General features: G+C 39.2%; 1 protein-coding gene, 1 long non-coding RNA gene, 1 other non-coding gene and 1 pseudogene across 4 annotated transcripts in view; 2 read left to right on the top strand and 2 right to left on the bottom strand.

Annotated features, from left to right (window-relative positions):
* Positions 1 to 17,617, top strand: part of LOC138021863 (contactin-associated protein-like 5) — a 19,783-nt gene extending 2,166 nt beyond the window's left edge. The window contains exons 1-3 of one of the 2 annotated variants that reach the window (XM_068868885.1): positions 2,091 to 2,221; positions 8,639 to 9,102; positions 12,631 to 17,617. In XM_068868885.1, the coding sequence (XP_068724986.1) occupies positions 8,855 to 9,102; positions 12,631 to 15,895 (3,513 nt within the window). In that variant the 5' untranslated portion in view covers positions 2,091 to 2,221; positions 8,639 to 8,854 and the 3' untranslated portion in view covers positions 15,896 to 17,617. Of the gene's footprint in view, positions 1 to 2,090; positions 2,222 to 8,638; positions 9,103 to 12,630 lie in introns of those variants that run through there. The other variant, XM_068868884.1, reaches the window with a different exon arrangement.
* LOC138021864 (uncharacterized) overlaps positions 1 to 22,056 on the bottom strand; it is a 22,289-nt gene extending 233 nt beyond the window's left edge. The window contains exons 1-4 of the long non-coding RNA XR_011126465.1: positions 21,889 to 22,056; positions 3,474 to 3,654; positions 289 to 1,195; positions 1 to 249 (exon numbers count right to left, since the gene is read on the bottom strand). The exon at positions 1 to 249 is cut by the window's left edge and continues 233 nt beyond it. This is a non-coding gene — a long non-coding RNA (uncharacterized lncRNA). The remainder of the gene's footprint in view (positions 250 to 288; positions 1,196 to 3,473; positions 3,655 to 21,888) is intronic.
* Positions 22,057 to 23,468: 1,412 nt separating this feature from the next.
* Positions 23,469 to 23,607, top strand: LOC138022514 (U4 spliceosomal RNA). The gene has a single exon (XR_011126593.1). It is a non-coding gene; the product is annotated as a U4 spliceosomal RNA (small nuclear RNA).
* Positions 23,608 to 24,963: 1,356 nt separating this feature from the next.
* LOC138018836 (ras-related protein Rab-30 pseudogene) lies at positions 24,964 to 26,369 on the bottom strand (annotated as a pseudogene).
* Positions 26,370 to 27,201: the final 832 nt, after the last annotated feature.

Genomic DNA, 27,201 nt, shown 5'->3' on the forward strand with positions numbered 1-27,201 from the left:
GATTGATAATTCCTTATTTTTTAATTTTGATGACGTCACGTGAAAACCAAGAATAGTTTATAAGGGCCGTTGATTCAAGCAACGTTCTATAAATTTTCTTATTAACAATGTTTATGAAAGAAAATATATTTAAGTAACAAAGCTTGAAGTACCATCCGCAACACCTTGACAAAAGAAAAAAACCTTGACAAAAAGGGGGGGGGGGGGGTAGGGTCCCGCTGGGCCAACCCCTAAATCCGCCCTTGACTTCTACATACATACATACATACATACATACCTACATCATACATACATACATACATACACACATACATACATACATACATAATTGACCGCTCCCCATACGGGCTTTTCAGGGCAAATGAAACACAACGAAACAACAGAACAGAACAACAACGACAACTGTTAAGAATCCCAACTGGCCGGAGGCAAACCAGTTGGCTATTTACAAGTCCAGCTGGAAAGTTGAACCAGGGACTACCAGGATCAAATTCAACGAGGGGTTAGAGCGGGTCTTGAACCCGGGATCTCCGGATTTCAAGGCAAGCGCCCTAACCACTGGGCCACACTGCCTCCTCCACTTCCCTGCAGATATCAGCACTTCATCCAAAGAAACATTAGAATAAAGCCCTCTACCCTTTATATCAGACAATCAGGCTATTTAACTCTAACACTATTTTAAAGATCAACATGGGGTGAATATTATCACCATTAACCTAACGAGGACATTTGAGGATCAGAAATCGTATGTTATCACGACACATTCTTTTTTATCCGTTGTTTTGAGACGAACTCTTCTGTTTTTAAAGTATAGATTTTTTTAAAGCACCCGTCTCTGATATTAACTGAAAAGATAATGTGTTTAGGAGATTGAGGTAGTTTTGGTCTCAATCTAACTTTCATTTGCTTGGTCGGCAAGACGTCCCAAGAACTAGATGAAAAATTGCCTTTTATTCCTAGCGAACATGAACCAGCATCATCATGAAAGTCTGACGTCTTGAGAAATCGGAAACCAGATTTTTCCCTTTAACCCTTCAGACGGGCCTCTTAAAGTGACTTAATTTTACAAGTTTGGTACATTAACGTCGGAAAGGGAGTCTTCCCTTTGCTCACTAAGTGTCTTATCCAAGGTTTCTAGGATAGCCAGGAGGAAAGCCGAAGTCGCAGAGCAACGATGATTTTACGACAGCGTGATCTGAAAACACAAAAAAAGATCAGTTATGCTGGTATACTAATTCTCTGGATCCACTAGACAGATAAGCATTTTTGTAGGCTTATCTCTTTTCAGTCTTGATAAAAAAAGCTGATTAAAAGATGAGCACGTCTTTTTTTCCCATTTTTCATAAATTCGTGTATACATGACTCACGTGACACCTCAAATAAAATCACCAAAGAGAAAATTATTCTACGGCGAAACATGCAGGTCGGAAAAATTATAATGATGACATTTTAATTGATCTTCACGCGTACGGGTCTCCAGTCGATTTATTGACGCATAAAACAACAGAGTATCAGACATAAACTGAAGAGTCAGACGAATCGATTGCGCATGCTGATAACCAGGAGTGCCGTAAATCCGCCGTAAACACTCTGAAACTTCCCGAAACACCGATAAAGTTATGATCAGTTATAGAATTAGGCCTATTACTTGCATGGTATTGCACAGTTTTACAGGGGCTTCCGGGATTTTCCGGTGCTCCTTGTTTGAGCGAATACTCGGCTCAATTCAGGAATGCAGGCATTGAATAGTTTTAGTGCCTAAAGTCACGTGCTTTGAATAATTAAAGGTTTTATTCAGGTTAAGTCAGAATTTCATGTTTTTTTTTTAACGCCGTATTTTAATCGGATCCCTTAAGTTCGCACAGTCTGTTATTGGCCGATAAGCGCATAATCACCCTTTCATAAGAGAACTAAATAAAGTTTTGTACGGTGGCTTGTACGGGCCACCGGAAGTATAACCTTTTTTTTGAGCACTTCGTTAACGCCCCTAAGATTTTTTTCCAATTAGCAACTGATTTCAATGGTCGACGTTGAAAGAAAACCGGTGGATCTTATTACAAGTTTGACAGTCGTGGCGTATCGGATGCTTGCAGTGTCATTGTTCGAGACAATTGCCGATCTGGGCAGCGCCGGTTTGCGCCAGTGATCAAGCTGCGAATGCGGACCTCAAGCTCCGGGCGATTCAAAAAACGGAGCAATCTAGCAAGATTTAATCTCGCCGGTGAGTTACGAAAAAAATTGTGGGTTTTAGTCATGGTTTAAGTTGATCCGAATAAGACTGGTCAGCGGATAATGTTTTGCTCCAAATGATGTCCTTTTACAAGGAAATCTTTCCTACAAAACAGGTAACAAAAAGAGTTAAGCTGTTGTAACTCACGACAGCGATCAAATGCGGCTTCAACTTTGACGTAATCTTACTTGCGATGATCTTTGCAAACACGTCGACCGTTTCCGAGACTACTAAACAATGACCTCAGCCATTGCCATATTTTGGTTAATGGTTTTGCCGTATGGGTGTCATCTAACTTATGGTCACACGCCTCGGACAGTTGTTTGTGGTGTTCATGTCCGTGTTTTCACTATTGAGACAGTCTTCCATTTTTTATGAATTGAATGGTTCAAAAAATAGATGGACTGAGGATGCAAGAGTTGTACTCTTTGTAATTTTTAATGTCATTAGGTAAATGTTTCAATGTATTTATGATTAACATGATTAATTAATGCATTGCCTTGTAAACAACACTGTTTTTCTTCTAATGTTGCATTCGTATTTTGATTTTTGTCCCCATATTAGTAAGAGGATCCTCCCAAGAGACAAGGTGGTTTGAAACGAAGACAAATTTTTTTATTTATCTATCCTTCTATTCAGCAACTGTTGGACCGTTAATGTGCAGGGACACCCAGCGAGAATATAGTTCAAAATCGCCTTAAACATAGCATTGTTAAACGTATTTTCGTATTTAAACGGTAGATATAGGCATATTTTTATCCCCTAAAATTTTTTCATCGATTCGGATTTCCTTGCTGAAAGTCTATTGATCCAAAAATTATAGGGTTCAAAACTTGCCTTTTCGAAAATTTCAGTCAGAAAAAAGGCTCCCGAAAATTCTAGGTGACCTTTTAGGGTAAAAATCCGTTTAAAATGAGCAATTATACCATTTTTTAAATGTTCGAAAATCCTAGGACAGGCAGGCAAGCAAGGAATTTTACAACAAATGTTCCGAAAATTCTAGATCTCAAATCGTCCTCCGGACAGATACTTTCCGAAAATTGACGCATGGGTGCCCCCTAATGTGGAGGTAAAAGTTCCAAATCTTCTTTGAAGCCGTCACAATTTTTCAGGGTCAAATTCTCATGATAATTCCGATCACTTTTTTCAGGTCAGAGCTTTGATCAATTTAGCCTTTTACTTCTTTCTGGTTGTCCGTAGTAATTCCCCGTCCATTATAAGCGTGTCGTTTTTAATGCCTCACCGTCTATTGAATCAGTAGATAACATCCTCCGGAACGCACGTCATGGAATTTCTCTCGCCTCGGGACTTCTGGCGGGGCGTTGTTTCGTCGACCTTGTCTGATAAAGAACACAAGTGACTGCAACTTGGTGTTTTCCGAGTCTTGGAGGTGATTTCACCGGAGTCTGTGATCAACACGTTTTCTAGACCACAAAAAAGAGAAATCAATTTTAATAGAAGATCGGAATCGTTTTCACAAAAATATTGTTTTTCAAATAGATAACGTGTTTTGGTCGTTTTAAACCACATAAGGTTGGGATTTTAGCTTAATTGCTTTATCTTACTAACGATAAATTCCTGACCCCAGTTGAGTTATTGTATGGATGGTGGTCTAGCATTGATCTCAAGACAGGTTACTGAGAGGTTAAGTAATATTGAGCAGATTACGCCGAAATCCTTCCAAGCAAAACACTTATAACCTATGTAAAACCATACGGTCCGAAACGATTTTTAGCCTGCGCATCGGAAGAGTCAAGCCAGAATTTATTTATCATCTGCAAAGGTTTGCATTAATTAAGGTGCAACAGTAGTGAGTGTTGAGTAAAAAAAGCTCTATGCATGGAAATTATATCTGATTCCCGGCCAAGATATTTGACACGTAGCCTTAAATGCATTTGTTCCAATTTTCTGTCACCATTATCAGATTTTGATAACCCACGGCTTTTATTTTAAGTGTACCAAATTGGACTTTTTCAAGGCGCCAACTAGAGGGCAACTGGGGTTTAACTAATTGACAACATTTTGCACTTTTTGGCTGATGTTTTCAATTTAAGTTCAAAGTAACTTTTGTTAACTTTAGGTCCTCGATGGTTATCGATTCTATGATTCTGTTTTTTTATTCACTATTCGAGAGCACTTTCGCGATCCTCAGTTTCTGGGTTACTACGCCCGCCCAATTGGCTTTAACATGTCGCACCACATTCGTCAGCCAATGAACTAAGTTTGGCTTGGTTGCATGCATTTCTCCCGCGTTGAGCAACGGCTGCATGTATTTCCTTTCAGTGTTTTCCGATTGGCTGTTTTGATTCCCTGCCTCTTTTATAATTGGCTAAAATAATTACTTTGGTTTTGATTAATTAAAGATACTCGATTTAAGACTTTCTCTCGATGAAAGCAATATAGGGACAGGGAGTATGACATTGCAATTGTTCCACACAAATTTCACCCTCCGTTGTCGGGTTGGCTCTTGGAACTACTTTCTTCTTGGACCAGCGAACCACTGAAAATCATTTTAAGAACTACGTCGAAATTTAATTGATTATAAGTGATCTCGAAGACACTATGCCGCCCCAAGCTCTTCAGTAATTGTGAATTGCTTCAGAGAATTATTATAGCGTACTCAAGCTAGGCTAAGTTTACTCACTGACATGATGGATAGATGAGGAAATCGATCCATGCGTGTCACTTGCTGAAGGGTTTTGCCTCATAAACCGGTAGGTTGGTCCTTGAATTGTAAAATACGCACAGAAACAGGTGTTTATCGATTCCTTTGTAGTTGCTTTAAGCTTTTGTCTACTTACAATGCGCACGTAATCAGAAAGGAAATTTATCACTTGAACTGTTTCCTCTGGTGTTTGATATAAACGATTTCTTCTCGTTTCGTTTTCGGTTTGTTCAAAGATAATGCAAATTTTGAATTCCCTCTTATAACGGCTTCAAGATTAGTGTTAGATAGTTTCATACTGCGTTTGTTTGTAATTCGTCGTTATTAGTTTTGACTCAGGCGTAATCCAGTTCTTGGGATCCGTATATTAAGCGGTGGATAAAAAAAATGTGTCAGAAAATCTCACGCTACCTATAAATCACAAGATTTGAACTTCATTTTTTTCAATTTAAGCTTGTATTTTTTCCTTGATCAGTAAATAGAGAGCTGAAATATTTCCATGTCGAAAATTGTTTCTCGAAAGAATGAAAGCTCGACATCTCTTTTAAAAGTTTCTCTTCCACTCTGAGGCTGCAGAAGAATCGCAATTGTTCCTAATTTACAAATCAGGCGCTATTGTGGCGGATGAGTCGTTCTCTCACAAAGTGTTTTCTTCAACATGGATAAAATCAAGACATGTTTCACTTGTATTTATGTGGAATTGTTGCACATACTTTTATATACTCACTGTTGAGTTGTTATTTCAAGCTTATCAACAAAACTCCTATTGGGTTCGAATGGGATAATCTTTCACTCCATGAGGTCTCGTTTGTCGCATTAACCGTTATATTCCCCACTTGAGAATTCCTGGCTAGGGTTAGCTCAGTTCCACTTACACATGGGATATCTCCGAAAGCTGTGGATGAATTTCAGGAACCCGGCACAAATTTAAATAAGAAAACGGGAAGTGTTTTTTTCTTCAACAATATCTCTAGTTCATCACGATCTTAGGGGTGCAGACTTTATTATGGACAATTATGGACACAGATGATAAACAATCCGCAAAACTCAAAAAAGTAAAAAGTTATATCTAAACAGCAAGCCAAGCCTTTTAAATTTATATGTTTCCGCGCGGGTGGTCATTCGGAGCAAAAATGGACCCATGTTTTTCTCGTATGAATGGCCTTTACTTCCTTACTGCGAATCGTCCAGTTCTCGATGTTTGAATGGAGGACCGTCTTATTCGGAAAGTTTGTTTAACGTACGGTAACTCTGATCCAAATAAAGATTTTGAAGCGGTATTTAATGTCAATTGTAGGGACAAATTAACAACGTTTGATATCACCAAAATGCAAACAAGGTGAAGGGAAAAAGTCTTTCAGCTCCTAGTAATTTATACGTCCCGAGTTTTTCACAATTATGAGTCGTTCGTTAATTTTGTGATATTTTAGTAGTTTTTGTTTGTTTCTTTTTTTTCCTCTGATTTTAAGAGAGTAATTATTAAAGTTTATCTAAGTGAGTTTTACCTGAAACAGTATTGATGAATTTGATAACTTTCTTTTATCTCAGAGGTGGAGCATTTAAACTAGTGCTTGTCATAGGCGTCCTCGGCTTGTAAAACATTCAGCCGGTTATATCCAAGTCTTTACATTAATGCCTAATGAGTTTATCATTGCAACGCAAATAAAAAGTATTCTTTCTAAAACTAGCAGCAGCCAAAAATGGAAAGGTGCAACAGTTCTTAAGCCTAACGAAAATTTAGAAATGAATCTCATGGTGCAAGAAATTTTGAGCCGGTAAAGTATCAAGCTTACGATACGATATGTCAGTCTTCGGTAGGGAAATAAATCCTAACGCTGGCTGCCAACCTTCTTTATTTTTTTTAATTTTCAACCTCTTCTAACTAAAATCCAAGGTCGAGAAGCGATTTGTTTTCTTTACACCGTGCGAGACTAGCCCTGGCTAATTTGAACAGCTAGACAAAGGGAAATACCTTTGAATTTTTTTTATTGAGTTATCGGACAATATGCTTTGTGCGAGAAAAACTCTTGAACGCTCTGTTACAGTGAGCAGAACAAAGAAGGCACGTGGCAAATAAAGTCGTAATACAATAAAGCGTGCGTAATCTTTTCACTCGTTTATATTGTGACTGACTCTATCTCTTAGTCCGTGTATCGCAGACCACACACAGTGTAGAAGCAAATTTTGCGAGTTTGCTGTATCCACGTGGTGGTGATAAATTTTTAATGTCGGGACAGTTTGCGGCCAAACTAACATGCACTCGAATTCATCTGTCTTCGTAATTTAAGGTGCAAAAGTGATGAGAAATTGGTCGCTGTCCCGAAATTGGAATGAGATTACATGGGCACTTTGTCCGATAAGGAAAACTTTTCCGTCAAGACCTTTAAAAAGCGAACAACGAATAGAGAGACAATTTAGTTCGAGTCCTTATTGAACAATGTTATTACACGAACAGAAATGAGTTATTAACCCATTGTTCTAATATACCTTAAACACGATTTAATTGGCAGGCTATGAATCGCTCAGGTAAATAAGTGTAGTTTCTTAATTACTGAAAGAAGATGAAACAAGAATGTCAAAATATTGATCAGGTAGATGTCACCTGCCGTTTTATAATCTGAATATGTTTGAAATTATATGGTTTAGCGCCGGTGGGCTTCTTTATAACTGGACAAATGCATCGAAAACCAATGTTGATGTTGAGCTTTAGATAGAACGGTGCTTCGGAAAAGTACGGATCATCAGGTCTTAATCCTTAGATTCTTTGCGAGAGCGTTAGCTCTCACACAATTCAGCTTATTTGGAACATTCATATCTAAAATCAGAGTTTTTGGTTTGCTCACGTACGTACTCCTAAGATCATACACAGTGATGTATCGGAAAACGGGGAATCATGTCAATTAATCCTGCAGTTCAAACGAATAAACCTTTCTTCGGAGATATTGAGAATTTTCCTGATGCATAGAAGCTTCAAGATCAAGGCGAGGTCAATGTGAATCGAACTTTGTTTCCACGAAATCTCCAGTCTACATTCTAAACGACATCTTGCCTAAGTTCTCGTTATAAAGCGAGTTCCCTTAGTCCCCAAAGCCTTAAAAATTAATAAGAAACACTGTACCCCGGACAATTAGTGAAATCAAAGAAAAAGAGTATTTTAACGTGTCTTAGCCACTCTTTGTGCCTTGTTTGATGACTTCTTTCAATATTTCCCTTAGCTGTCAAATCCCTGATATTAGGTCGCCTTGTCAAGAATTTGGACGGATATGCGTGTATCAAAAAACACACACTTGTTTTCGAATGTGACAATTACTGGGTATTCTAGTCCAATTAGCATTGAGAATACCCTCAATTCTTGTACTCTGCTCGATTGATCCAGTAATTATTCATACACAAAACGTCAGATTTGGACAGGGAATGCTGGATAAAACTTCCCCTGAAAAGGAATTAATCAGGCATTGAAATCTGCCAAAATCACTGAAAGTCGTGGCGGGTGCATTCTTCAACAGCTGCAAGCTTGCCATAAACCGATATAGGCGAGACCAGTGAATACGGTAATTGCTTATGGCTTTCAGAATCGCCTGAGCTTTTTGCATAGATCAATAAATCGGCTAACTGAGATAATTAATTTTGAAATGGACAAATGGACTAGGACTCTTTTCTTTGTTACTGGGTAAGATTAAAAAAACGTATAGTAGGCTTTGTTACTGAAGTACGCCGTATAATTTGTTTCTTTCACTCCTCAGCCCCGGAACATGCTGGCTCGGGTGTGACATTCAAAAGAGGCTCATTATACGGGAACATTGTTTAGGCAACGCACCAAAGGCTGATCGTTGGTATAAATAAGGATGCAAAATCGGCAGGCAGGCAAGTTCATGATCTAGACATAACCGACACCTGTTAATGTCGGTCTACAAAGCGAGAGGGAATAGGGTTGGATACAAGGAAGGTAGGAAGCCAAAATGTGGACTGTTGCAGCGTTAGTCTGTTGGTTATTTCTCCCACTGGTTGCTTCAAGCGCTCGAGAAGAGCCGTACTCTAGCTTCGACGGAAAAACGTACTTAAAGTATTCGTACAATGGACAACCACAGACGCTTCCAGACCGCATTACTCTCGTTTTTAAGACGATTAAACCCTCTGGGGTTCTCTTCCTCGCGACAAGCAGCGGAGGCGACTTCATAATACTTGAGCTCCTGCGTGGAAGAATTAGGTGAGTTTTTGCTTCTTTATCTAAGTTTACATCTCAACTTGGTCTCTCTGTGAAGTGGGGATGTTGATTACTTTTGAAGAAAAGCGTACTCGACGTTTGCCAATGACTGTTTTTGCAAAGCTTCGATGGGGAGTCTGACTCGATGGAATTAAGGGTGTCTTAGAGTTTGTGTCACGCGCGAATAGAGTGGAACTAAATGTCGGGGGCATTTTATTGATCAAAGAAAACGGCTTTCCCTAAGCTCGACAAAGAGGTTTCATTTAATGCACGGTGTAATTATTGGTAAAATTTAACGGAATTTTGTGCAGACTCACGCTGGGAAAATTGTGACAAAAAAATGAAATTATTCCGATAAAATGGATACAATATTTAAATTAAAGTTTCATTACTCCGCCTTATCGAAAACAAGTAGGCTATATCAGTAAAAGAGTGGACAAACGTCTATGAACGATCAATCTTTCTCTTTCAAAAGTATTAAGCAAAAATAGGCCGATTGTCAGTGAACCTTGTATGATCTCTCTTTGTTTGATACCCAGTCTAATCTGTATAGCTTCTTTGTCGGGTTTATTCTTTGAAGAAAACGCGAGAAGGCCCGATGAAGATTTTCACAGTTTGGCCTAGAAAGGAATTGCTTTTCATTACTTTTGATTATTTCGTCATGGAATCGAATTTCATTTTGATGTTTTTCCGTTTACTTTATTTACGTCAGTTTGTAGGCTGCAATCAAAAGCTTCCCAATAGTAAAGTCTCGTAATTTGTTTTCTGTGGCTTTAGTGTCAAGCTCCCCTCCGTGAAAAGATGCCGTTTGTTGGCTAGCAAGAACCGTTACTTTCTATCTCTAGCAAAGTTTGCGCGTAATTACGAAAACTCCTCGAACGAAGTTGCAACATTGTAACTCAAAAACGCTTTGCAAGTACTAATTACAAAGAACGATGAATAGTGTTCCGTCGAAGAAACATATCTGTTTCACCTGCGCCTGATTTGGTTTGCGCAAGCGCTGTTATGGAGTCCACTTTAAAATATTTATGCGCAAGTTTCCCTTCGGCTAAATTTAAGTCACAGTGCGATGCTGTGATCCAAGCTATGTGTGCTCTAACTGAAAGAAAAAGCTGCTCGCGATTTCGAAAGTTTTATTCACGGAGAACTCTATGCGCGCGCACAGGCCTGAGCAACAGAGCGAACATGGAGTATAGGTGGGTTGGAAAATCAAGTCCCGAATCTATTTTCCTATTTACGTGATTAAATTGTGTGTTTTAAAGATCTGAGTAAAAAAAAGACAGCGATACTCTCCATGCCATTTTACCAAATGTGGAGTAAGTCGTTATTACATACTTTTCTTTTAAGCTGCAATTTTTGCTTTCCAAAAAAGCTATATATACTATATCAGTGACCAGTTTCGAGAGTTGTAGTGTAAGTTTCGGCCCGTATTCCCGGAAACGTCAATATCTTTAATTGATACGTCTCTTACAACAATTCAATCGAGCGGGAATCTAATGGCATGCTCTGTTGACTACGTACGGTTCGCTAAATTGGCCAATCAGCATGCATGGTACAGGACAGATTCAATAACATAGCTCGCGCTGCCTGTTGAGAAAATCGATGAGGTAATTTGATGTTATTTTTAATTCTACTGCTTTGCATTCTTTGAAAAACTTCGTGCTATAAGTCAGGCACCCTTAGATTCAAATCAGTGACCGCGAAGCGGAGATGAACCTTGCAATAATTAAGAGCTTATCATAAATTTGTATATCTATGCTCTTAGAAATTCGCTGATCTGCTTACAGTTCTGGTTACCGCACAAGTAAATGCTGTTCAAATATTCTTTATCCATATAACTGAATTGCTTTGCTAAACCGAAAGCTAGTTTAATAAATCTTGGGTAATTTCTTCCATATACTTAGATCTCAATTAATACCTCCTATAACTCTGTTTAGGTGGGTTCAGTTTTGAAGAAAAGTGGCGCAGTGAATTTTTGTGTACAAAATGAATCGAATTCAGTTTTTACTTCTTCTACCAAATTTTACACAACGTTAGAGTTTTTCAGTGCATTCCTGTAGAAAATCATTATTCCTTTCGTGACGGGAGGTAATGTCTAACAAGCGGACAACCAAACAGGCCATTTCCGAGTTTATGTCTGCCTCCTCTTCAAAGCGAGTCTAAGTGCAAAGTTTTTCTTATGAAAATTAGTTTTCATTCATATGTAAAGTAGAACTAATTATTATCCCAAAAACTTCGCACTTAAACTAGCTTTGAAAAGGAGACAGACATTAACTCAGAAATGGCCTATTTGTTTTGCCCAGTTATCGTTTCATTTTAAAGAAAAACACCCTTGTTGGTTGACACTGAAGTACCATACCAGGAAGTAAATTATCTCAAGAGCGAGCTCTTTGTTTGATCCGGTTTCAAACAGTTACTTCTGAGAGCAACTACGCTGAGATGATTGCGAACCAACATTTCACATTCAGTATTTCCGTGGTATTTCGATATCATATTAAAACCAAAGGTTAGGGTAGCTTAGGGTTTTTTTTAGGTTGATATAGGAAATCAAGATTAATGTCAGTGTTTTGTTCTTCATATCTTCCAAGCTTAGATTCAAACGCAAGAGTGTTTTTTTCTGTGTTTGTCGGTAATCATGCCAAAACTTACTGAGACCGTGAAAACCGTAACTCTATGACCTGGTTAGAAGCAAGCCTTATGTGACTTCTATACCGTCGGAACAACTCGGGCCTTGGCAATAAAATTTAATCTCAGGTGGACTACCACAAGACTTTTTCAAACAAATAAACATATTCTGTCGTTAGATACAGTTAGGGTAATCATATCAAGACGCAATTTGGCCAGGATATTAAGTACCCATCATAGATTTCTCACATCACATTTTCTTCCAAAATAACGTTACCATGGCAACGATATAAGGCATTTCTTTGGGCCTTAAAATCAACACATTTTGTCTTTTTTGAAGAAACAGGACGGTGAAATCTTCCAATTCAACGTTACTAGATAATTTTAAAAATAATCTCTAAAATATTCAACAAAATTTGCAGGCCAGTTTCTCGGAAAAATCAGTTTTTATGAAATGTGCCACTTGTTTTTTTACCTAAATAATTTTTTTAAATTTGAAAGACAAGCTTTTTAAATTAACCTAAGCTAACATACAAAAAATGAAAAAATCCACCGTCCTGAAGCAGAGATATAAACGAGTAAAGTCGCAAATTCCGGAAAAATGAGTCGTTACAAGATCAACACCTACGCATGCGTCATCCGCTCATTCGAGTGCCGCACGCGAGTGGAGCTACAGGCCAACACAAACGGATTTGAGTGACCATTAAATCGTTTGTGTAGAATTTTCGTAGTTTTCGTGAACAGGAAATGTCTGTTTATATTCCATTTAAATAGGAAGTAGAAGAAAGATCAGCAAAATTAGCGGTATTTCTTTATTTCTGGTGACCCTCTTAAGACAGGATATGGGACTATTCTACATATATTTTATTTATTTCTGATTCCTGACAATTTTCTTTTTTCCAATAGATGTTTTATTTTTCTGAGTGCAATGAGAAGAGTGGTTACTGTTTATGAGGGCAAAAACGACTTGGCAAACAATCAGTGGCATCAAGTGGAAATCAATGGAGACTTAACCCCTGATAACATCACTCTCTACATTGATGTGGAAAAATACTTTATCCCAGTCCCTGGTTTCTCCTCCGCACGTTTTAAGCACCAAACTTACTACCTTGGTGGCGTTGACGTAAACAGGATAAAGACAAAACATGGGTATTTAGGAGAACGTGACTTTGTCTTCCATGAGGGTTGCCTTGACAACACATTTACGAAAATCGATGATAGAAAGCTCCTTGATGTACCATGGAAGAAAATTGCTACTGTGGACGGAAACTCCCACGAACATGGGTCTGGATGTCGCATGACAGCCGAAGGTTACAAACCAATCACTTTTGGCGAACCTGATTCGTTTATTAAAGTTAAGGCTGCTAATAACAGCACTGCATTGTACAGCTTTAAGTTTCGAACATACGTTGGTGAGGGAATCTTGCTATTTCAGCGAAGAACAGAAAAAGGAGCAAAGATTACCCTTTCACTGGTTTCTGGTAGTAGAATAAGACTAGATGTGGAATTTGTGAGTGACTCGTGGCCTGTGACTCTCTTTGGGGGATCCGATCTGGACGACGGAATGTGGCATTCTGTTGCAGTGAGCATTAATATACAAAGAGTGGGACTTGAAGTGGACAACGAAATGACATCTCACAGCCAAAGCTCTCGCCGAAACTTTGTTAGCGGTTCTGAAGTTTATGTGGGAGCCAGCCTGGGGGTTCTGGGGGGTTTCGTGGGATGCATGCGAGATCTGATAATACAAGGTCAACTGGTTAATTTTTCGACGGTAGACGGATCAAAGGTGTTAGAGAACAAATGCAATATCGACGACCGCTGCTTTCAAAACCCTTGCAAAAATAATGGCAAGTGCTTTCAGCACTGGAACCGTACAATGTGTGACTGTTCAGGGACAGATTTTAAGGGTCCAAACTGTGATACGCCTGCCTTCTTTATGCAGTCATGCGCAGATTGGTGGGCTGATGGGAAAACAACTAACACTTACTACAGAATCAATCCTCAGCATTCAGAACCATTCACTGTCTATTGTAACATGACCAACAAAAACGGTCCTTCGACTGTCATCGTTCATATGTATACTGGTACGAATAAGGTCATTGCAGCTGAAAGTCACATCAAGGGTAAATATTATCAGCATGACATCTTTTACGAGAATTCCAACGAGCAAAACATAAAGAACCTCATCGCAAGTAGCACCCATTGCAGACAATATCTTCAATACAAATGTAATAATTCAGTACTTTTCGATTCACCTAAAGCGTTCAATCTCTCAGGGCGCGGGGCACGATGGGTGTCACGTGATGGAAAAATTCAAGATTACTGGTCGGGTGCATCTCCGGGGAGCAAGCAGTGCGCATGCGGAGTGAACAGAACTTGCAAAATAAAAAATAAGGCGTGTAACTGTGACATTGTTGACAATAACTGGCACATGGACGATGGGTATTTGACGGACTCCGAAAGCCTCCCAGTCAAGAGACTGATATTTACCGTCGATGGTACGAGCAGGACTTCGTATTTCGTCCTCGGTAGCCTTGAATGTTTCGGCTCAACGACGCCGAGGTCTACCGCTTTTCCTGCGACCACATACAATGCAACATCTCCGAAATCAAACGAATCTCATGCAAAGTTTCCAACCACTACGACCTTTACAGCAACAAATCATAAAGATCTCACTGGTAAAGTTGGTAGCACAGACATTTCTTCACCATCAACAAGACACGATATGTCCAGCACAGACCCTCATGACACAATTGTCGTCATAGAAATACCAAGAAAGCATATAACTATCCGTGAAAGTCCCAATCAACAATTAGTACTTATTATACTGAGTGTTATTCTAGCAGTGTTTGTGATTTCAATCGCTGTGCTAATTCTGAAGCAGAACACGCCTTTTCCTTGCAAATGTTTCAAGAAGGCTACCTGCCACGATGAGAATCATATAGATACCATTGAGCTTGCCGCCCATAGCCTAGTGGAACCAGAGATCTTACAGTTTCAGACAAGCCCCTATCCTGCGAGAAACACTGATTGCGATATCGGGCATCATTACCGCTATGGCAAATCTTCCCCAGAGCATTACAGTGATGCCGAAACGGACAGGCTTGATATTAGCAACGGGAGCTCATCGTGGAACTCGGAAAACGCTGACACCGAGAGAGAAGAGCCCAAAAAGATCGAAGATTACAAACATGTCGATCTTGGACTTATTGACGTGATTCCTTTTCACGCTTCTAAACAGCTTAGCACTGAACAACAAATCATTAGGCTAAAGGAGGTCATTTATGACGTACTGGCCGCCGCTGACGTAAAAGTTACACACAGTGACAAGAACGACAATAACACCACCAGCCCCATAAAACGCCACAAATTATCATCACATCGAAAGTCAGACTTTGAGCAGTCTCTGATAAACGAAAACGAAAACGAATCACTGGAATCGGACAGTGAGTGCACTCAAACAATTTCGGAGGCAAGCTCAGAGATCGAGCTCGTATCCGAAGAAAGATCCAGCGAAAGATATAATGCCAGTGACAAAGAAACAAATGTGAAAGAACTTTATAGCCGCCCTGGTAATGAAGTCATTCTTGCGCGTTGCACATCGGAAAGCGAAAGAAGACTTCTCAACGAGAACTGGTATTCGTCTGACCCATCCGATAACTATCTCTCTTTGGATGCTAATAACCTTGAGGACGGTGGCTGCAGGCAATCATTTAGCGAAGAAAATTTGACTCTTAGCCGCAGTCAGTGTAATTCGCAAACTTCACCTTGCAGCAATTTAAGCTACTCACATAGAGAACAAGACTGCCCCTTTCTTGATTGCGATGAAAAAAGGATTGAAACGATGTCAGAAAAGCAGAACAAGCGCAAGCAAAGCTCACGGGGTTCGCACATATTTTCCCGCCGGAAAAGTGAAGAGGAAGCTTTGTTGTCTTCATCATCAAGAGGACTCGAAGTCAATGGATTGAAACAAAACAAAACCGATGGCTACCCTGAAACCAAAAACATGCACCATAGCAGCATTGCTGATTCATTCTACCAGCAACAGCAAAAGCAGCAGCATTTAAATGCTAGCAAAATGAAAGCTGATACGCAATCTAGAGAGAGCAAGAAAGCCACCGCAAAAGCGCTGAAGCAATCACATTCGCAGAAATATGAAACTGAACTATAGCTTTTATAAAACCGCTGCCTATAAAAAAAAAATTCCTAATCTTTTACAACAATAAAAAATCAATCCTCTTTTAGATTGTTCTTTTTTGCTCTCCTACCGAAAAAAAAAATAGACAAAGTTTCTTAAATAAAAAACAACTATTAAAACTCATAAAGTAAATTTTAATAAAGTTTTAGTACTGTAGATATAGATGAATTCACGGGTTTTCACGGAAATGTAAACTATCAAAGGCCCTTCTATATAGTAATAGGGATTTTTATATAGATACTGATGAAATAACAGGATTTCTCCTTTTACTAAAAAGTCATATCTTGACCGCGCGTGGTGAACATATCATTTTTATCTTTCACATGTGAGAACATAGGTGTCGTCATGGTAACGAACACGATTAGCCAATAAAACGCAAGCTTCGTCTTCATTGTAAGATACTGTTGTGCTTCAATATAATTCTTCTATACTACATTAACATTTTTATTGAAAAATTTTACATTATCATGATTTTTTTTTCATAACTTTCACATCTTGTTTCATTTTACACAACATGCGTGTTTTAGCGGTTGGTGACCACTTATCATCATTTCGAAAATGAATAAAACAAGGTGTTTTAAATCTGGAGATTTCATCAATATCTATATAATAAACAGAACATTACATGGCCGCTTGGGGAAACGAATTTCATCTTCTCGCGCTGAAAGTATCTCTCACTCGCTCGCTTCGCTCACTCGTGAGAGATACTTTCAGCACTCGAGGATAAAATTCGTATCCCCGCGCGGCCATGTAATATCCTCTATATATCTCGTCTATTTTTTATTAGTAATACTTTCGATTCAAAAGTCACGAGTCTTAAGTTTAAAACACTCATTTCATCCAAATGACCAAGATTTCTAAGTTGGTTATCATTGACTAGAATAGTAAAAGAGAGATTTAGCATTGGGTTGACGGCAAATGACATGCAGGCTTACGCCTGCTGCTAGTAAGTTGCTCAAAGACTGTTGCTAAAACTGAGGCAGGCAAGGAATTAGGTAAAATCAAATACCGTTGGGTAAAACGCAAATTTCACTGATGATGATCTAGCGGTTGCCGTTTGCCGTAAACTCGACGCCAAATCTCTCAATGGTTCACTAACGTTTCGGTATCGGAAAGGTCGAGATAGGAATGAATCTGAATAAAGGCAGCGTTAAACAGCGATGGCATAAGTAACAAACCCTAGCGCTCTCTGTTTGTGGTAGAATCAGATACAAATTTAAGCAGTAGTCGCGGTTGACGGGAAAGGTGTTTGAATATAAATTTCGCAAATTGTTCCGGACAAAAAAAAAATATAAAGGATAAACCGTGCAACGAAACACCTTTCTTACTGAGTAAAGTGTAAACACGTTAACATTTGTTTTTAAAACGCTTTTAAAAATACAAACAACTAACGTTTTATTTGAAACGAAATAAATACTTCAACACAAAGGCAGCTTGCAGTGTTAACATCAAGGACAAATAACAACAGACCGAGAAATTTCTAGAATGAGCCGATCGTTAGCCGCAAAGCAAATGTGTCAACCGTTGGAACTGACGAAATGATAGCAGAAGTGATCCTCACACTTAACTACACAATTAAAGCAATTGTCTCTTTATAGACATCTGTAAAATCCAGACGGCTTCAAGAGGCCCTGCATGTTATTAAAGGAAGGTGCCTAATATTGTTATTGCACATGCGTTCTGCGCATCTCGAAATACTCGGATTTCCTATGGGTGGTGCTTATTAATACAGTCATATTTTTGCGCGGTTCAAAACTATGCAGAGAAAGCAGAACTTAGCAAGTGTTCTTCAGTATCCAAAAAGAAAATTGGGGGTAACCACGCATTTTTCCGGCAGAGATGATAAAGCTTTGGCAATTTGGAAAAGAACGCCATACATTGCTTTGTATTTTAAAGCTCTTTACAAATATTGTTGATTAATTATCTTCGAAAAATGCGTGGTTAACCCCAATTTTCTTTTTGGATTTCAATAACACTAGTTTAAAAGATCTGCTTTTCCCGCATATTCAGGAAACCGGGCAAAAATAACTTTAAATTAGTAGGCACCGTCCTTAAATTGTCTAGTTTCAAAGGGAACCTCCACTTTTACTATGTAAATTATGTTTACAAACAAATTTATTGGAAATTTGTTTTTAAAAAAGTGTTTATATAAGGAAGAGTGAATTTTAAAATCGCTTACAGAGCGTTTTCACTCACGTGACCAGCAGCCATATTGGATTACTAAAACAAAAGAAAGTATTTGCATAAAGATAGAGATCAATTCCCGGAGGATTAGTTTGGTACACCATCATGACCACCATTCCTTTGTTTCAGAACACCAACATGACCGCCGTGACGTCATGTGAAAACGCTCTATTTTCCGTTTCAAATTTCGTTAATAATGACGTGTTACGGTTGCCCTATTGTTCTGACACAAAGAGCTTTTGTCTAATAACAATAGGGCAACCGTAACACGTTACAATTATTCAAGATGGCTTCGCCCGCAAAAACGTGAAAACAAAAATAGGCGATTCGAGGCGATTCTAAAACATTTCTTTCGGATACAAACGCTTTCTTTGAAAACATTTCAGATTGACTTGACTGTAACAGTTAGTCCCTGTGATTTAAAGTTACTTTTTTGTTGAAGTGGAAGTTTCCTTTAAAGTGCATGCGAGGATCACTTCAGTCAGGCTACATTTCAGGGGCACCCAACGACCAATTTGTTGTAAAATGTATTATTATACCCCAGTTAATGAAAATAAATATTATTAAGGCATTTTTAGGTGTTTTTCAGTGTTGCTGGGAAAACATTATCTGTTCCTTTTTCCCAGCAAGACACACAAGAAATTTCCCAGCCAGCTAGATAAAATTGGTTGGTTTCCCAGCCAGCTGATCCAATTTATTTCCCAGCCTGGAATTCCGCGCGCTTTCAAATCCCTCGATCCAAAACGACCGAACAAAAGCGACAAAACAAGTTTTTTCCGCAAGCGCAATTACTCTGACCAGCCGTCGTATGTTTGTGACTACTCTCTGGGAGAGGGAAGGGGTTCCTTTTTTTTTTAGTCGTCCTCAGTCTTCAGAGTTTCTACAGCCAGCTCGGATTGAAATGCTAGAAGAAGTCAGTAATTCCCAGGCAAAACCTCTGTCAATAACAAAATTTCCCAGCCAGCTCATCGAAACACCTGTATTTTTGCCAGCCAGCAAGATTCCTCTGGGGAACAGATAATGTGAGGAACAGATTCATTGGGTGCCCCTGACATTTCGTCTGTAACCCGCACTTCAAATATATGCATTCCTTTCATTTGTTGGAACAGCCTCAAGGTCCAGAGGAGTTGTAGTCGATCATACACTAAAGACAAATGTCACCGTTAATATTCCCGTGATGCCTGCCAATTGACCAAAACTGCCATATTATTTAACGATCAGGTTGATCATCACATCCTATAGTTTTACAAATAAGCTTTTTCTTTGTAAGTGGCCGTTGGAACCATGCATTAACGTTGTTTTCGTGATTGTCACACATGAATACTGTCTACACAAACAATCCCACAATGCAACTATTCTTGGTTTGCATCCGCGTGATTCCCGAAGGCAGCCGAAGATTTCCAAAGACTACCGAAGATGCACAGAGACTACTAAAGATGTCCGAAGACTACCAAAGTTTTCCCAGGAGAATTCCGAAAACTTTCCACTATACTTTCGTTGTAATACTCACTTGCCTCTCACATGTGAAAGATGTATGTTTACAGTCTTAACTTAAGATACGATTTTTTCAACGAGAGAAATCCTTGTACTTCACTCTGTATCGTACACTTTATATAAAAACAGGATAATTATCATCAGAATTCCCAATGAATTGAGCTAAACCAAACCTTTGGCACTTACCGGGTGCTTCCCATTTAGCCAAATAATCCGGATGCAATGATCGTTGCATAAAGGTATAGTAAGCGATTTTCCGAATTTATTAAACCAACCGGATGAGAATAGCGCTTACCATTTACTACCATCCCCCATATTTACTCGATCTTGTGAGAAAGGGCCTAGAAACGGAAAGATTCTCGCAACGGAAAAAATGGACTACCTCTGGAGGTTCCTGGAACCAATCGAATTGCTAGGGTCAAAATCTGACTTTGGGAATATGAAACGGCATCCCATTGGACCGGCCTTCTCAGAGAACTCGACTGCCTGTACCAGAGGTTTTTTTCGCCGCTTCGCGACTCGCTATTCTGTTGCTCTAGGAGAGAAAAAACCTCTGGCATCCAGGGTAGTCCTAGAAGAAATGGTATTTCCATTTCCCTCTGCTGTTGCGTAACAATGCTGTAATTCTCCGTGTTCGGTCGAAAAAAGAGCCTACAGAACCTTTGAGAGGTTTTGAGCACGGGCTCAAAAGTCATGAGTGATTTAATTTTATTACCGATTTTCGTAGAGCAGAGAAGAATTTACAATGCGAAAAGACTATGGGACCCTATGGGGTCTCCACGAAAACCTCCAAACACTTAACAGTATTTTCTCCAGAAACAGTAAACATTGAAAAAACACTAAAAATTATGGTCATTTGGACTTCTATTGATGAGGACGAACATGGTTTCTTTGTGATATTCTACACAGACAACACAACTGTGTGTTCCAGCCGGCGGACTGCCTTGCTCGATCTTTTCGTTGAAACCTCTTCTGCACTGAGGAGGCGGTTCTGTTTGCCTAGGAGAGCTTGACAATTTTGATTACGATTAAACCTGAAGTGGATTATACGGCATGAAATTCAAGTGAAACAAAAATGTCATTCAGTTTGAGCAATAATAAAGGCCATAATTACGGTAAGCTGTCTTACTTTTAGCAGTCAGCACTCCTTGCCTCTTTCGTATGTTTTCCTTAGAAATTTGGTCAGCATTTGTTCATTTCAAATAAATCGATCTAGGACTGCCGTTCTCTGGACGCTGATGACACGGAAACCTGACGAGTGTAATCTGAATCACGACAACTTTTGCTTTCTACTCTAGGAATCTGGCTTAAACTTTTAAGTCAGTCTCCTAGCGAAGTAAACAAAAATAAGAACAATCGCGGTTTTAGTTTCGACGATCACTTGAGTAAAAATACCCTTCAGGGTTCAGTCGTTCAAGAGCTGATTAACACTAATACGATGAATCCGCGATTAAAATTTAATTCAAAAATTCAGTTCGTAAACATCTGTACTTCAGCTCGCCCTCCCATGTTAGCGCAACCTGGCTTGGGAGCTCCAAGTAGGAACTGAACCAGAGATCACTCAGGTCCACTCAGAACAACAACATTGTGTGGTCAGAGCGGAACTGACACCTGAGAAACCACTAGGGCAAGCTGTCTGAAACTCAAAGGTATCGACTTACTTGTCATGCAGCCTACATGTTACAAGTCGAGTTGTGATCTAGAGTCACATTGGACAAATGACAAACGGTGTTGGCAGGTTACATGAGCTGTTCGACGCTTTTTACTCTTCTCTTAAAAGTTGCATCAGGTCCACAAAGGATTAAGGAATTTCATTGATTTTTAGCACTAAGGGAAATTCTAGCCGTAGTATGTTCATTTTAATCTCTGTTTTCAATCTGTTGAGATCGAACAAGCAAGTGCTGGCGAGGGGGCCAATTCAGTGAAGACACAGACAGTTCAACCTGGTCCTCTGTGACATACGCTATAATCTTTGTTTACCTTTTTGCCTCATTAGAGTATGTTTATCGTTTTCTTAGCGGTCAGCCAAGAATATTGACCAATATTGGCTAACTGCTTTCATTATGAAAATGCATTGCATAATGAGTCATCTCTGAAACACTGAACGCGATATACCAGATAACCTCTGAGCAATAACGCTTTGAAAATTATTTACAAATAATGCATGGTATCATTATCGCTTTTGCCACCCAATAATTGATCAGGTTTTGATGGCTAATAACTGCCTCGTGCTCAAAGCTAAAGGGCTTAAAATCGGATATTTAACTACGTTGAACAAGTTCTTTTACCTTTTGAAGTCAATTTCTAAATAGCATGATGTATTCTGTGAGCAATGTCGTCAGTTGGAAACATAATTTACTGAACAATAACGTCACGGGCGCCATGTTGGTGTCCCCAAACAAAGAAACAGCGGCCATGTTGATGTCCCGACCCAATCCTCCGGGAATTAAACTCTATTGTTATGCAAAGCTTTTCGATTCTTTTGTTTTCGTCGAAAGACACGGCTGCATGTTGATCACGGGCAGTGAATTTGCCTTCTAACCTCTTAGGCCAGGTCCAGACGTATCCGGATATTTTTGAATCCGCGTTTTTTTCTTTTTTCGGATTCGCCTTCCGTCCACACGTATCCGGCGAATTCGCTCGCGAATGCGGAACTTTTTGACTTTTTGAATACGCTCCCCAGAGTGGATATTTTTGAATGCGCTAGGAATCAGGAACCTTGTGGACGCTACATCCGGAATTTTTTTAATCCGGATGACGTAACAAGATCGAGCCCAGATGGCGTTTGGACGGGCAAATTCGATTTGAATACGCTACGTGTGGATGGGAATGTGTTTTAATCCCGGAAACTGAAAAAGTTGCGGATTCAAAAATATCCATATACGTGTAGACGGAGCCTTATTCGGCATATGTTTCGCACGACGAAGCAATGCTGGCCAACAACTCATTCTTATGATCTCTGCAGTTCCTTTCACTGTCTCTTGATACTTTTCTATTTAATATGTTATTGTTTGGGGGCGGTTTCGCCATACGGCAAAACCACCGATCTGGAGAAATTTAAAAGTCAATAACCAACAGTTATGCATGACAGAGGGACACTTTTAGAATAAATAACAAGAAGACATTATCTTCATTATGGGAGCCCGTTATATGAATTCTGTCAACAGGGAGATAATATCCTTAGTTTTCAAGATAAACACTTTTCTTCAATATTTATGTTTCAAAGGAGCGCAGTCTTTCAGAATAAGGTGGAAATTATGCGACAAACACAAAAATCAAAAACCTGATTCTTACGCATGCGCGCACAAAGAATTTGATGAATACGTTATGCGTGTTGATGCTACCTGCACAATATGGCATGACGCTCTGTTATGGTGTAACAAAAGTAAATATTATTTGAAAAATGGAAGTAAAGGTCAAGGTCATGTTCATTCGTATGCAACGGTACACTTTTTTGAGTACTCACTGATATGCATTCTTCGCGGCGTACACAGTATCTTGGCATTCAGTAAAAAAAGCTAAAATGCTCTCGGACGTGCGTAATGTTCCTCTTACTTTCTCAAACAAAAAAATCATGATGCTTGCAGCTGTCCTCGAACGTTGCAGCGTTTCAATATTGTAGATTACGTAAACATGTCTGAACGCGCATGCGTGATTTGTGGAAACGATTGGGGTTGGGGATTATAGTTCCATTAAACAATTCTTCAAGGAACCTCTTCAATAGATATTTGGCCTTAATCGATTTAAAGTAAACAAGAAGTTTCTTGATCAAACTAGCCCAAAAGTGAATGGTAAAACCTTGCGATAAGATCCCACATTGATAGTATGATTGATTAATTGAAATAAAGCCATAGTTCCTTTACATATTAGCTTTGCGCAGTGGCATTACTGTAGCCTGTGAGGTTCATCCGAGGCGCGGTTATTGCTGATTGAAAACTTTTCCCAATACCCCGCAAGACGCCTTGAAATATAGGCGGCTTTGCAATTTTTGACGGCCCATACGTGGGCCCTACTTAAACTCAAGAGCAGAGACGAGTTAGTCGTTATTCATGACTATTCCAGTTCCTCCTGGCTGAAACGGAGCATGAGATAATAAGTCTTTGCTTTCCTTTCCTTAACTAGCGAAGTGAGTGCTAGCCATTAGTGTTCACTTCCTTTAGCGGTAATAATTCAAAAAGAGCACGTGATGAGCTAATCTGTTTCTTCAATAATTTAGTCCCTTGGCATAACTTTGCATGACAAGGTTCTTAGATATCATTTGACCTCTTGACCACCAGCTGCGTTAAGTACGAGACACGAACCTTTCGATACAGCATATAAGCAAAATGGCGACTTGGCACTATTATGAACCGCATTTCATAATACGGCAAGTTGGATAAAGAGTTTTATTTTCCTTGCGTCAGCAAAGTAATAAGTTTCAGCTCTTCAGGGACTGACTGATTATCTGCGGCTTCAATGGCGAATACCAAATCATAAATTAATAACAAAATCGTAATTTCTTGCATTGATGGAAGCACATAGCAGCTGCTAGAAAAAAACACCCCACTACCGTGTCAATTTATCAATGTGTCTTGGGGGCACATCTTTCGCTGATTACCACGTACACCACAGAGTTTTACTCATAAAATTAAAGAAACCATAAGGATACAGCTTTAAAATTTGTATGTGGAATTTTGAATGGCAATTTGCGTACCGATTGTAAAACCCTTTTTGAAGGACTTAGACCGAGGCAGGCCGCTGTTGACCGACCAAGGAAAACCGCAACCAAAAACCTCTTACCACTGACTAAAATGTCAAGCTATATACAGTTTTAATGCACTTTCACAGTAGCGTTTAAAAAGCAATTTATTCGCCAAGGCCATGGGCAATACTCAAGGTTTTCAGCTGAGAAAACTGAACTAAAAGGCTTTTTTTCGACATTGTCTTTGCTAAGAACCAACCTCCCACACTGAATTCACAATAGTCCCTGCCTCGTATTGCTAACGAAGAAATTTTAAAAATGGTTAAATGTTTCTTTTTCCTTTAAACGAATCGACGCTTAGCGTCATTCAGGTTCTTACCGGCTGTTTATGCTAATCAGATATAAAATTTTAAACATGGAGTCACATTTGCATTCGTACAAATGACTTTGACAGGTTTGATTGAAAAGCGGTTAACCGTGAAGAAAAAAAAAACATGTCCTGTTGGTAAAAGATGGAATACATCTGACACTAACATGGATTCAACTGTACGCCTTTCTTCGGGGAACCTGTTCAAATTCTCTTCTATACGGTACACACTGTCCGTCTTCATTATCTACAAAAGGGAATCAGAGTTCCAAGAGTAGAACAGAAAGTCATGTTTCCAAGTTGAAACGCTGAGCTGAAAGAACTATTCTTTTTTATTCTTCAAAATGATTAGCATAACACAAAAAGCCTTCAAACTGAGTCAATCTTTTGTGCTCCTTTAACGCGCCACGTGCCTGGCTCCATAAATAAACTTTTCAGCCAAACGATTTAAGCTGAATTCAAGAACCGAACTCAAGTTGTGCTGTATACAACAAATTGTTTTCTTTAATAGATCACCTCAAATATCCATGGTACACTGAGAAGCTATAAACAACGAAACAGCTCACTTACGTTTCTTTAACGACGTTGATATTTCGCAAACACCTACATTCGCATTTAAGAGCATCTTACAAATATAATTTTCTCTTATAAAATATACATATAATACAGAGAAGTGCTTTCTGCGCACATTTTATCATTTATACATAAATTAAATTTCCAAGCAAAATCGCATTAAAACGCTTTTTTTCAAGCGAAAATTCTTATCTTTGACACCTAAGTCGAAAATCAGTTGAGATTTGGATGTCACCCATACCTCCGCTGTTGGAAGTATTGAATTAAGTCACCTTTTAAATAATTTAGAAGTGCAGAAGAAAAAGACAAAAAATCTAAAGAGCTGTTCGATCATTCAACATTGTTAAAAAATAGATATTTATCAACGACTTGAAATCTCAAATTCTACAGAAGCTTGCTGGACTTTGAAGAGGGATTTTGTCCCCAAGTTTCTTTATGTAGGACACAATGCTGTAGCTCTTTTTCGTGATGCAATTTTCTGTAGTGTTCATCCGATTCTGGCTCTTGGTTTTTGCGTTTTCTCTCAGCTGTTCAGCTACCTCTGTGAAAAGAGTTTCGATGTTGTCGTCCCACTTAGCTGACGTTTCAATATAGAATAAGTCCTCAAACTCCGCTAGATTAGCAGCAGATCTTGTGTTGACCACTCGCTTAGCGCCTCTCAAGTCTGTCTTATTGCCAACAAGAACTTTTAACACATTCCTCTTGGTAAAGCGCTGTACATCCGTAAGCCATCGCGGAACGCTGGCGAATGACCCTTGGTTCGTCAGATCAAACACCATAATCACCGCGTCTGCGTTTCTGTAATAACTCTGTGTTATCGAACGATATTTCTCTTGCCCGGCGGTGTCCCAGCACTGCAGTTTCACTTTGTCGCCGTGAATGTTCACTATCTTGGAATCCAAATCGACCCCGACCGTTGAGGAGATGTTCTCGGCAAAATAGCCTTTGGTAAATCTACGAATTAAAGAAGTCTTTCCAACGCCAACATCTCCGATGACAAGAATTTTGAACAAATACTTGAAGTCGTTTTTGCTTGTTTCGTTCATGTCTTCAACAATCTTCTTCCAAGTAAGCAAAGTCTAGTCAACTCTTTTCAGCGACGCGCTCACTCGGTTGGAGTTCAGTGAGTTACTGTTCAGGAAGTCACAAATGATTGGCTTTTATAGCGTGCCAAGCCCATCAGTCACTCAAATCCACAAGGGTGTGCACTCTTGCGTGTTTATCGTTTCCGATTGGAAGAGAGTAATTTCCTTTCGTCGTTCGCGCTTGTCACACTACAAGTGCATTGTTCTGAGCAATAAAAGCACAGAGAGCTGTCACTCGGGCGCGTGCCACAAAAGATATTGCTAAAAGCATATGTTTGTTTCTGACACCTGCCTCGCGAGCCGTTCGCGTGCCAAGCGAAACAATAAATCTCCACACGTGATTATGCAAAACTCTGGAGGCACGTGTAACAGTGATGCTTTGGCAAAGAATTACTAACGGTAATCAAAATTTTGAGCTTTGAGTTTTGTTAATTTGGAAATTTCTGTATAAAAGCTTATTTGTAAACTGAAAAAAGAGAAAAAAAAAAGTGCTTTCAGAGAGTTACGGTCACTTTTCTCGCAGTTTGACACGCTTTGTAATGTGTCCGTTTTTGACACCGGAACAATAGTCACAAACGACGCGCTTTTTAACTCGTGGCAGTGATTTAATGATGATTGTTACCAGACTTGGAAACTGCGGATCTTCCATTCTTCATATCGAAACAAATTAATTTATTATTCGTTCATTATTGGCTCTTACACCTTGTTTGACAAAAGAGAAACTAATCTTCAATAAAAAGAAAATGTGGCACCTGGATGATAGTTTATAACTTTGAAAAGCAAGGGACGTAAAATTCAGTGTCCTTTGTTTTTCGTAATTCGCTTATTTGCATGTCATCAGTAGTCTTGCCGTGTTGGTCTCTTAGAACTTGCCCAGCTTACAAATTTAATTCTG

The sequence above is a fragment of the Montipora capricornis genome, chromosome 10, assembly GCF_036669925.1.
Source record: "Montipora capricornis isolate CH-2021 chromosome 10, ASM3666992v2, whole genome shotgun sequence".
Classification (NCBI taxonomy): domain Eukaryota; kingdom Metazoa; phylum Cnidaria; class Anthozoa; order Scleractinia; family Acroporidae; genus Montipora; species Montipora capricornis.